General features: G+C 31.1%; 1 protein-coding gene across 1 annotated transcript; it reads right to left on the bottom strand.

Moving 5' to 3' along the window:
- Positions 1-400: 400 nt before the first annotated feature.
- LOC114273396 (serine/threonine-protein kinase 54) lies at positions 401-5,083 on the bottom strand. The gene is made up of 6 exons (XM_082907352.1): positions 3,971-5,083; positions 2,255-2,376; positions 1,730-1,938; positions 1,463-1,637; positions 1,233-1,367; positions 401-870 (listed from the first exon to the last, which is right to left on the bottom strand). Exons 1-6 carry the CDS (start codon positions 4,272-4,274, stop codon positions 664-666), a joined length of 1,152 nt encoding a protein of 383 aa, XP_082763478.1. The 5' UTR covers positions 4,275-5,083; the 3' UTR covers positions 401-663.
- Between the last annotated feature and the right edge of the window lie 7,159 nt (positions 5,084-12,242).

A 12,242-nucleotide genomic window follows, 5' to 3' on the forward strand; every position in this document is an offset into this window, starting at 1 on the left:
TTGGATGGATTTAGTCCGAACCCATCCATTTTCCACAATTTGTATAGAGCAAAACCTTCATTAGTCTTCAATAGTAGCGCAAGGAGAAAAGAAATAGAAGTGAACCCTTTCGTCTTGTGTCGATACACTTTAGGAGAGAAGAGAAGAGAAGAGAGTGTGTTATCCTCTCCTCTTGATTGGAAAAGATAGTGCAGAGAGAAGAAAAAATCAATTTCCATAAAAATCAAGAACAAAATTGGTAATTACTAAGTAAAGTCCCATTCTTCTACAAATCTCTCCACTTTTTTAAGAGATTCAAAAGTGAGTTAATAAGGGATTATGATTTATCTCCAGTTCTCATTCCTCTCCATTTCTTTCATCGTAAATTATCCAAACAAGCAATAACGAAGAAGTCGTTCTCTTTTCTCCCCAAATCATTCAATAGAAATGAACTGTATAAGAAAAAATTACAATGATTATTGACTAAATGCAATTCTCACAAAACCTGGCTTTATTTTCAAAAACAGCCCATCAACTGACAAGATTTGCAGTCGCAACCTTGGAAAATGCTATAACAGCTTCGGCAAAGAAAAAAATTGGCTTCCATACATTCTAATGTGTAAAATTTCAACGTTCATGGGCTACAGATACTTTTGATGAGTATGAAAACCTTCCCCGAAAAAATCATGGACCGCGAGGTTTGCTGAAACAGAAGCAGCCATGAGCCTGGTCTTCAGGTATCATGCCACCTCCTTTGCTTGTGTCTATGGCTTCTAACAACCCCACGACCTCATCCATCTCTGGGCGTTTTTCAGGGTTTGCATCCCAGCATTTCTTCATGATGCTCGCCAATGAACTCGGGCAACATCTAGGGATATCTGGGCGCAGATTCTATCAAAAACCAATTCAAAAGTTATAATTGTCAATATAGAGTCATATGAAGAAGCCTGCAAGGCTGCAACAAAATAAGTCTCTAGGAGGGTCCTGCTCGACCCAAGCACCCTTATAAACAAATTAGCATCCAACCCATTTAAAGCTAGAACTTTCATATCTATGAAACTGTTGGGTTTGATCCTAAAAGAAGGTAATTTATCATCAATATACTAGCATAGGCACACGGGGATTGATTGAGCTTGTTTTCAACTCATCTCCTATTGGGTGATTCTAAATGTGGATGCATTTCCAGATGCATACAAGCTTACATACATGATGAAAATGCTTGAAACAATGTTTTGCATATGCAGCTGACAAACCTGGCGAACAACTGCAGAAGATACTTCGGCAAAGCTAAGATCAGGATAAGGCATGTCACAGCAATAGATTTCCCATAAGCATATTCCGAAACTGTAGACATCGCATTTCCTATTGTAAGGCTTGCCATCGAGGACCTGAAAATTATGCCATTAGATTGTTTGGACATTTCAACCATTTAGCTTTTCCATTATGAAATTTGATTTCCTGAAGAGTAACAAGGTGCAAATACCTCGGGGGCCATGTACCCAAGGGTACCAGTTTCCCCAGTCATGTCCCTCGGGTTTTGAGCTTCAACTCGAGCAACACCAAAATCAGCAATTTTTAGAGTTCTGCGAGAATCTAGCAACATATTTTCTGTTTTAACATCACGATGTACAATCTTCTTCGAGTGAAGATAGCTCAAACTGTAAAAAAGAAAAAAACAGAGTATTCAAAACATATGTAAACAAAATTTCCGTTTGGATTTCAATCCAATCATAAGAGAAACTAGCCTCACCCTCTAGAAAGGTCCAAAGCAAGTTGAATCACAACCCCAAAGGCAAGTTTTTTTCTCCAATTCCTAATTAAGTATTTCTTTAGTGTTCCACCCGGAAGGTACTCAACAACGACACAACAAGCTCGGGAGGGAAGGGAATTATGAGCATCACTTGAAGTGTTGTCAGAAGGAATCTTAAGATTTGATGTTCCCATAGAAGCTCCAATGAACTATAAAGAAAATGAGTAAGCATAATATCAAAACACATAGGAGAGAAAACAAATCATTTCACACAAGCCTTAAAAAGGAAGAAAATGAGGAACAGTCTCAGACAACAAAGCAATTTAAATGTATTTATCAAAAGAGGAAAAAAAAAAAAAAATAGAAGCCAAATTTAAGTGTATGATGACTACAAATTAGTAGGTAAAGTTATTAGGTTATATGGCAGAATAAAGTGGTATTGCAATATAGAACCATCAGGCTTCGCATGCATGTTACAAAAAGATGAGGAGGAAGAGAAGATGAAGAAAAAAGAAAAAGCTTTACCTTTGTAACATTTGGATGGTCAAGTTTATGCCAAACAGCCACCTCTTGCCGAAACGACGCCCGAAGAGCAGCAGTTTCAGCAGCCGTGGCAATACCATCCTCACCCCAATCCAATACCTTCACTATTATATTATGAAAGATATAGTTGTGAGAATATTGATATAAACAAAAATGTGTGATATTAACTAGATAAATGCAATTTTAAGGTTCAATCTGAAAGAATTAAACAGAACTTTTTTTTTAAGTATCTTATTCTATGGTGTTGATAATTAACAGTACATTGATATTTACAACAGATTACATACAGAAAAAAAATTACAATAGATTATATATACCTTACAAGCATAAACATAAGTATAAACATATGTTATAGATACATCTACATAAAGATAATGTAAAACTGATCATTAGACACAATATTCAATAAGGTGTAAACTAAGAATAATAGTAACTTCAACTTAGATATGGATTTCAAGATTGAATTTGAGAGCTTTATTATGATGGATTTGAAATGACAATATCAAAGTAGTTATTTGAAATCCTTCTTGCTAATGATTATAATGGTAAAATATTTGTCTTCTTGCTCTATTCTATCTTTCGTTTAGTGGGTCCATCTCTCATATATTTTTATAAAATTTAATAACCTCAAATGCTATCATTTGAAACCCATTTATCGAAACCGGAACCAAGTGTATGTAAAGCAGTAGATAAGCGATGTTATCATTGTTATGCATTCAAAAGATTGAACTCCCTCTTACATTTTCTAGTAGTAGTGTTCATATATTTTAGATCACAAAGCATAAAATATTGAAGTGTGATTTTTATAAAAAAAAAGATAGATAAATCTAAACACCCTTTTAATTGAATGGCTAATCTAGCATTAAAAGAAAGGATTTTAAAAATTAAACCCTAAACCTTAAAAAAAAAAATTAAGAATTAAAATAAAAAAAGTGACCAAATATATGGACAAAGTGTAATTTATCATGTCAAAAAAACATAGTGAGAACATGAAAAAAAAAAAAAAAAAAAAAAAGATGAAACTGTGCCCTTTTTTTTCTTCTTCTTCTTCTTCTTTTTTTCTTTTTTTTCTTTTTTTTTTTGTGGTAATGAAATAAGAAGTTAATGAAATCCTAAAAAAAAAAATAAAACAAAAAAAAAATGGTGCCGTTTTGACCGGCACAGCAGCCACAGCAGGGGCACCACCGCAGTGACCCCTCATCCTAAAAGAAAAGGATTGAGGGGATTGTAGGAGAACACATTCTAGACAAAACCTCTAAGGCTCTAACGAAATGAGGAGGGCAATTTCTTATTCTGTTCCATTTTGATTGCTATTCAAAGAAGAAAAAAATATATAGTATCATTACTATTCAAACAAAAAACAAAAATAAGTATCATTTTACCCATTACAAAATAATGTTTCACACGGAAATCATTGAAGAAAAGCCCCCGGGGGGGGGGGGAACCAAATAAAAATTGCAATCATGGAGAATGAAATTATCAATTCAATGATCCAATTAAAAAGAAACCAACCAAAAAGTAGACTAATTCAAGAAATTACGACCAAAATAAGCATATCACAACTTCAAAATTGAAAGCATTAAGTAGCTAGAGTATAGATTGCCTATAATGTGAATTAACACGTCTTTTAATCTGATGAGAATGAAATTAATTCCAGATTGACTAAACATAATGAAGCATAGGTAACTGTCGAATCACCTGCAACATCCTGGCCATCATAAGTGCCCCGGTACACGGTACCATATGTCCCATGAGCAATGACATTTCTTATATCCAATTTAGCTAAATCAATTTCCCACTCTTCTCTCTTTGAATGAACTTCCCTATCCCTCGACCAAACTCGACTCAAGTGTTTCTCCAATTGTAAATCCCAACTCTTGAAATCAATCTTATCTGCTCTGAAAAACATATCTTTACTACTAATACTTCCCACATCCTTTTCCTTCAACCCCAACTCCCCCTCTTGTGTGTTACTATCTCCTCCACCAATCTTCAAATCCATTTTTGCAGACTCAAATACAAGACTATAACTCCAAAACAAGGTAGCAGAGAGAAGTTGATAATCTTGATCAATATTTTCTGGGAAAAATTGAATGGAAAGAATAATCGAAATTTCACGTTAGCTATTACTGTCAAGCTATTCCTTTGGGACCAAGATTTTCAAGAATTAATAAAAAGAGAGTGAAAATTGAAACCCAACTCGAATAATAGAAGATCAACAAACCATTAATAAGTTAGGACTCTAGTACAAAGGTGAACTCAAAGAAAATCTTACCTAACAAAACAGAATTTTTTTTTTTTAAATAAATAAAGAATCTAAGGCTAAAACCCAACAAAATAAATGACGAAAGAATCGATTAGATACGACTAAAAAAAAGGATAAAAATCAAATCTTAACAAGGGAGAGAGCGGAAAACTCAAGCTAATCTTAGGGAAGGAGGGCATGACATCACATCAAACAATTTCAAAGCGAGACGTAAGGCATTGTGGATGAGAGAGAATAGAATTTCTAGAGAGAGAAAGAGAAGACAGGAGGAGAGAGAGAGAGAGACGGGGGGAGAAAAAAATTGTTGCTCACCACGACTCTTTTTTAGCTTTCGAATCAAACAGAAATTAAATAGGACGAAATTACAATTCAGCCAGGTTTTTAAAAAATAATTTTAGTTAAATGATAAGTTTTGTAAATATTAATAATTATTAATTTTTTTAATAAATAATTCTGCCAAAAAAAATGTATTTTTTATTATTGTTAGTCCTCATTTGGCAATAGACTTTTTTTAGTTAACTTTTTAATTTTTTAATTATTTTAATCTGAGATTAAAAATTTATTTGATTTGATTTTTTAATTTTTATAACAAAAAAATAAAATAATTATAATTTAAATGTGATATTTTATTTTACTGACGTATTTAATTTATTTTATCTTTTATATTTTTTTAACTAAAAAAATTAAAATCAAACAAACCCGAATTTGTTATTTGTGGTCGAAGATCTTTGTATTCCGACCAATATTCCCCTTGATTTGACATAAATATGCCTTTGGGTTTAATAATGCTATTTGTATAAAAATAAGGCCATATTTGTTTGGCTTTATAGGTGGGTGATTGGACAAGAAATCTCGTGGACCTTACATAGTTCATGTTTGGTTGACAAAAATAGGAGGGGACTAGTAGTCCCATGAGACTATGAATACCCTTACATAGGAGGATTAGTTTGGATAGATTTTGGATAAGATTAGGAGAATAGTGAGGGAATTGAGTCTATTTTATATAAAAAAATTATTTTTTTAATTTCATTGTTTTTTACCAAGTGCACTTGTTTACTTTAATATTTGTTTTAATTTTTTTTAATATAAAAATAATTTATTTATTTATTTTATATAAAAATAATTTAACAATCACATCACTAATTATCTCCCACACTATCATCAAAACAAACATACTTTTACTTAATCCACTCACTAACAATCTTCACATTAACAATCCCTTCATTAACAATCCTTTCACTAACAATCTCATCGAACCCAATCCGCCAAACAAACGTAGCCTAAGTGTAATGATACATAATTTTAATTTGAAAGTTCTAAATGGAACTCTAATGAGGTGGAAGAAAGAGATAGTAGTGAGAGATAGATGCCATGTTTGATTGGGGGGTTTGGGAGAGTGGATTGGATTACCAATCCGTGGGACCTACCAAACTCTTGTTTGGATGCAACAAAATGTGATAGAATTAGTAGTGAAGGGAGCTTAGTAATTCCCCTTTATAGGGGATTAGCTTGGGTGAATTTTAGGTGGGACTAGGAAAATAATGAGGGGATTAAGTCTATTTTATATAAAAAATTTATTTTTTAAATTTTTTTTACCAAATACATCTATTTGTTTTAATATTTGTTTTAGTTTTTTTTAATATAGAAATAATTTATTTATTTATTTTATATAAAAATAATTTAATAATCTTATCACTAATCATCTCTAGCACTATCATCAAAACAAACACACTTTTATTTAATCCTCTCACTAACAATCCATACATTAATAATCTCTTAACTAACAATCATCTCACTAATAATCCTATCCAACCTAATAAGCTAAACAAACGTGGCCAGAGAGAGGGGTGTAGGTCTCACCTTCACATTGATACTCTCCACATCATTAGAGTTACATTAGAGCTCTCAAACATTATTGTAAAAATAAACACCAATGATAGAGAGCTTTGATGATGTAGCAAGAGAAAAAAAAAAAAAAAAAAACAAAAATATAGGTACACACATCACAGCATATGTGGGACCCATTCTTTGTCATATCACTAAAACTATCTTTAGACCTCCAAAATTAGAGCTCTCAAATTTTATTCAAAAATAAAATAAAATATATATATGTGTATGTAAAATTTAATTATAATTTAAATATATTTTAAATATGATGAAATATATCTAGACGTCATGTTCAAATCCCATCAACTCAAAAATTAAAAAAAAAGAAAAAAATTCGAATTCGATATTAAAAAATGCTTGGGAACACTACTGATGTGGCAGTGGGCTCCGCTCAATTTCTATGCCTTGTTTCTTTTTTTTTTCTTTTTTTTTATCATTCCCAATACATTAGTGCTATTAGTGATGTATTTTTTTAGTGGTATAAATCATTGTTGATCGATATTTATTCACTTTAAATATTGTGCATGACTAAATGTTTTTTTAAGATTTGACTAGTATTGTGTTTGGTTTTGGTATTGTATATTTTGATTAATATTCTAGTTTTTATAATGGTGTGTTCTGATTGATATTCTATCATAAATAAGTGACATTAAGGTATTAAAGGGTAGACAACAATCTCAAATATCTCACAAAGGTGAATTATCTGTATTTTGAGTACAATAATGAATCAATAATAGGATATTAGATAATAAAAGTATCAAATGTTATGGGATGGAAATGAAAGAATGTTTAAAATACTATAGGTTTAATTATATACAATTTGAAAGGATAATATAGTAAGTTCATTGATCAAGGCTTGACGAAAGAAATTTATAAATTTTAAAAAATTGAAAATACAAAAGATATTGAATTTTAACTACCATGCATATATGCATATTTATTGTATGTTCTTCATATGATCCTTTATCCTCAACCACAATTTTGTATAAGCATAAGATTGGATTGTGAAGGTTCAAAAGTTACAAGTTTCACTAATTAGGCTGCAGCTTGGGCATCTTTTATTGAGCCAAACGCTAGTAATGGGAGCTCAAAAGCGTGAAATATGGAAGGGTATTTTGGGCAATCCAAAGAGGCAAAGATGAGACATTTGGAAAATTCTATTTCCATACACTATTTCCTCTCTTTCCACATCTTTTCTCAATGCACACACTAAATAAATTTAAATTATCAACTTTCACTTAATACACATTCTACTTTACTAAAAATACCTTTACCATCTTCATCCTCCAAACCCTAACCCTAACAAGCAACCACCGTTGTTACTGCCACCAGCGGTACCTTTTCCTCTTTATTTCATTTCCAGTCATTACCCCCAACCCCCCTCCACTCGTCGGCGCCACTTCCGCGACCTTTATTGTCGAAATCGATATCTAATTTCCCTTCTCTCTCTCTCTCTCTCTTAATCACGAAGCAGGGCTATTACCGGTGCCACCATCGTGACGTCAACCCTCTCCCCTTGAGATCGATCCCTCTCTCTCTTTTTCTCTCTCTCACAATCACAAAGGGGGTAAAAAGTGGAGGTGGCGACAATTCGTTTGGTAGCGGGAGAGAGACGAAGGCGAAAGAAGATCGCGGTGGTAGGCAATGAAGGCAAATGGAGATTGCAGTGGTGCGTCGATTTTTTTCTCAAGCAAATGAGGGTCGCAATGGTAGGAAAGAAACGACGGGAGGAATGGAGAAATGGAGAGGTTGTGGCCATAGATGGTGATGGTGGAAACTGATAGTTTGAAAGAGTTAGAGTTAGAGTTTTTGGAAAGGGATATTTTGGTCATTTAATTTTAGGACAAAAATATAATTAAAAAATCATTAATTGTGTGAAAAATGATGAAGTAGTGTGTGGAAATAAAATTTCCCGAGACAAATTATAAAAAAAATAAAATAATAAATAAATAAATAAAACCAAGGGAGGTTTTATTTAGGATAAATTACAAATATATCCTTGAGGTTTGCTTAAAATACGAATTGCTTCCTGTGGTTTGAAAAATTACAAATACCTCCCTGTCACAATTTTTTATTTAATAGAATTATTTGAAAATGTAAAATTTCTAACTATTCATTTATACAACAATAAAATTATCTGAATTATTAATTAAAATAAAATTTTAACATTATTAAAAACAGTTAATTAACTTGATGATTTATTAACAAAATGACATATTTGTTATGAAATTAGAAACCTTAGGGGCATAATATAATTTCTAAAATTATAAGGATAATTTGTAATTTAAATAAATCTCAGGGAGTGTGTTTGTAATTTATCCTTCTATTTATATCTCAAAAATTAGGTTGGACACTCTAATTTAATTATATATTTTTATTACTATTAATCCCTATTTAAAATGACCAAATGAGACTTGATATTGGAAAAAGTATTTTGGACACCCCATTAATCATCAGCCTCAATATTCTTTTTCTTTATTTTCTTCCTATTTTCATCACTTTGCATATTCATACTCAACCCTAACACAACCCTATTTGCTTTAATTCATCATTATTGCATTTTGTTTCATATTGAAATCAACAATGGACAATAAAAAAGATGTTTCCAAACAATTTTCTATAGAGAAGGTAGTTTTTAATTGTTGTTCATTGTTTTTTGTAGTTTGGTTTTCTGAATTCATTCGGAACTGAACATCCGAATAAACTCCATATGTTTGGAATTAAATATTCGGACAAATATATTTTGTTCGGCACTGAGTATCCATATGAAACAGCTGGAACCAATTTTCTTGTGTTCAACACTGAATATCCGAACAAATTTCATATGTTTGGAATTAAATATCCAGACAAATATATTTTGTTCGATACTGAGTATCCATATGAAACAACTAAAACTAATTTTTTTGTGTTCGACACTGAGTATCTGAACAATTTTCATATGTTTGGAATTAAATATCCAAACAAATATATTTTGTTCGGTACTGAAATTCATATGAAACAACTGGAATCGATTTTCTTATGTTCGACACTGAAGATCCGAGCAAACTTTATATGTTTGGAATTAAGTAAATGGACAAATATATTTTGTTTGGCACTCATATGAAACAACCAGAACTGATTTTCTTGTGTTTGATACTGAGTATCCAGAAACTAGTAGCCACTGGTGAATGTAGAATGAGAGGAGATCTTCATCTGATGTAGAGTGGAAGGAGACCGTCGGTGGATTTAGAGTATGAGGAGACCTTCGTTGCCTGGAATCCCTCTTTGTCTTGGATGAACCCTCTCCATCACTTGAAATTCTGTTCTGATTCTGTTCCTCCATTTATGGGTAATGGGATGTACAAAGTAGATTTGTATAGGTTTTAGGGATTTGGGGATTAAGATAGGCATTATTTAGGGTGTCCAAACAAATAAATAAAATTTTAAATTTATTATTAAGGTGCTTAAAATAATAAGGTATCCAACCTAATTCTTGAGGTGCATTCTTGTTTGGGAATATGTTATTTTAGTAATTTTTTGATTTTTTGACCAAAATATGGGATAAAAAAAAGGTAGGGCGAATTACACCAACAAATCCTATAGTTTGAAGCTCATGTTACTTTGCTCCCTGACTTTTCAATTGTGATACATTTGACCCTGAATTTTCAATCTTGTTCCAAATAAGGACAATTGAAGATATCATTGCTCAATTTATAGGGCAAAGTTGTCAATTTGATATAATATAAATTAATTTGACAAAAATAAATGTCAAAAAAATATTTTTAAATTTTTAAAAATTATTTCTACCCACCAAAGATAATGGGTGGTTGTTAGACTTTTAATGTATAATCGATATATTTAATATATGAAATGTTTTTAGTTTTGGATTTTTTGATTTAATGAATTGGTTTAATAATGATATAAAGTTATCACTATATTTGACTTTTAGAAAAATAGAAACTAATTTAATGAAAATAAATAACCATCCATTACATAATCATCATCCAAGCACATAATAAAAATTAATTTAGTAAAATAAATAAATAAATAAATGCGTAAAAAAATTATCAATTTTACATAATTTTATTTTTGGTTGGTAGAAATAATTTTTAAAAATTTAAAAATATTTTTTGACATTTATTTTTATCAAATTAGTTTATATTTTATCAAATTGATAACTTTATCCTTGAAATTGAACAATAATATCTTCAATTGTCCTTGTTTGGAATAAGATTTAAAATTTATGGTCAAATGTGACACAATTAAAATCCTTATTTGGAGTAATATTTAAAATTTATGGTCAAATGTGACACAATTAAAAAGTCAGGAATCAAAGTGACACAAACTCCAAACTACAGGATTCATTAGTATAATTTACCCAAAAAGTTAATATGTTTAGGATAACTTTTTAATTTTTTACAAAAAAAAATATATAAAAAATAAATAAATAAATAAATTTTTAATTTTTTGATATAAGTTATCCATCTTTTAATTTTTTTAATAATTTTTTAACTTTTAAACTAAATACTTAAGTTGTAAAACGAGAGCTAGAGCCTCCAAAAACCCAGCCTCGATTCAAACCACAAGATCATTGCTCAAACTTTTTTCTTCTTATGAATTCCACTTGCCTTTTTTGATGTCTCTTTAACAGCCACAAAGGATAATAATAAAAAATATAACTAACTTTTTATCCCAAGAAAACCTAATTTTTTATTTATGACATTAGAATAGCATTACAAAGTACTAACACTTCTAAGTATTAAATTTTAAAAATTATTTGATGTGTCCTTTATGTAATGGTGCAAGACAAGAAAGATAGAGTGCGTTAAATTAAATAACTAAACTAATCTTTGTGCTCTAATTAAATAGAGTTGGTTACAATAATTCTTATCTTGTCCATTTGTACTATCAATATTATATACTAATCTAAATTACTTGTAAATAATTTATATTTTTCTACTGCTGCATCCGCATGCCATATTAATTAAATAATTTCCCTCTAATATTTTTATTTATGAAAATTTAATAGCCAAATGAGTGAGAGAGAGAGAGAGAGAGAGAGAGAGAGAGAGAGAGAGAGACCTAGGAATTATTCTAGTGGTGACGACAGAGAGGCATATTATCTGTAAAATTTGTAAATTCCTAGGAATTATTCTAGTGGTGACGACAGACAGAGAGGCATATTATCTGTAGAATTTGTAAATTCCGTCACCACTATCCATATTCATATTCCTGCTTGGAATTAATAGAGAGTTGGCAATGCAAATGCAATTCATCCATTAATTCCAATAAGCTCCTCTATGCTGTTCGGTTGTCTCTCCGAGTAATAATTCTGTATTCTAAGATTATCATGTGTCAATTCAAAAAAATAAAGAACATGTGATAAATCACAAAATCTAAACATGGCAACATAATTTAAATTTGTGGTCCTATTGGGATTTGTCCACAGGGACGTGCCACGCTAGGCCAACCTAAAATTGGTTTGTTTAGGACGCACTGAGCTTTTGTTTTTTTGTGTTCGTGGAAAGCACGAATGGTCCCTAACAAAGTCAAAAGAAGTCTCTTTTGTACATTAACATTCAATGTGCTCGATGATGTTCTTTTTTAAAGCACTTCCCGTTGGGCCCAAGACATTGAATGGTTTTGCATGCCTATCGTCACATTGCCATTGAATAAATTGAATGAATCACAGAGAGAAAATAGACGAGGATAGTAACTGATACATAATAGTGAGCAAATTCAATGTAAGCATCAAAACACCAATCCTACTCATTTTTTTTTCCTTTCTCCTCCTTTTTGACCCAATTGATCAATATTATTCTTAACCCAAGGCAGATA

Source organism: Camellia sinensis, chromosome 14, assembly GCF_055761805.1.
Source record: "Camellia sinensis isolate YWXY chromosome 14, ASM5576180v1, whole genome shotgun sequence".
Taxonomy (NCBI): Eukaryota; Viridiplantae; Streptophyta; class Magnoliopsida; order Ericales; family Theaceae; genus Camellia; species Camellia sinensis.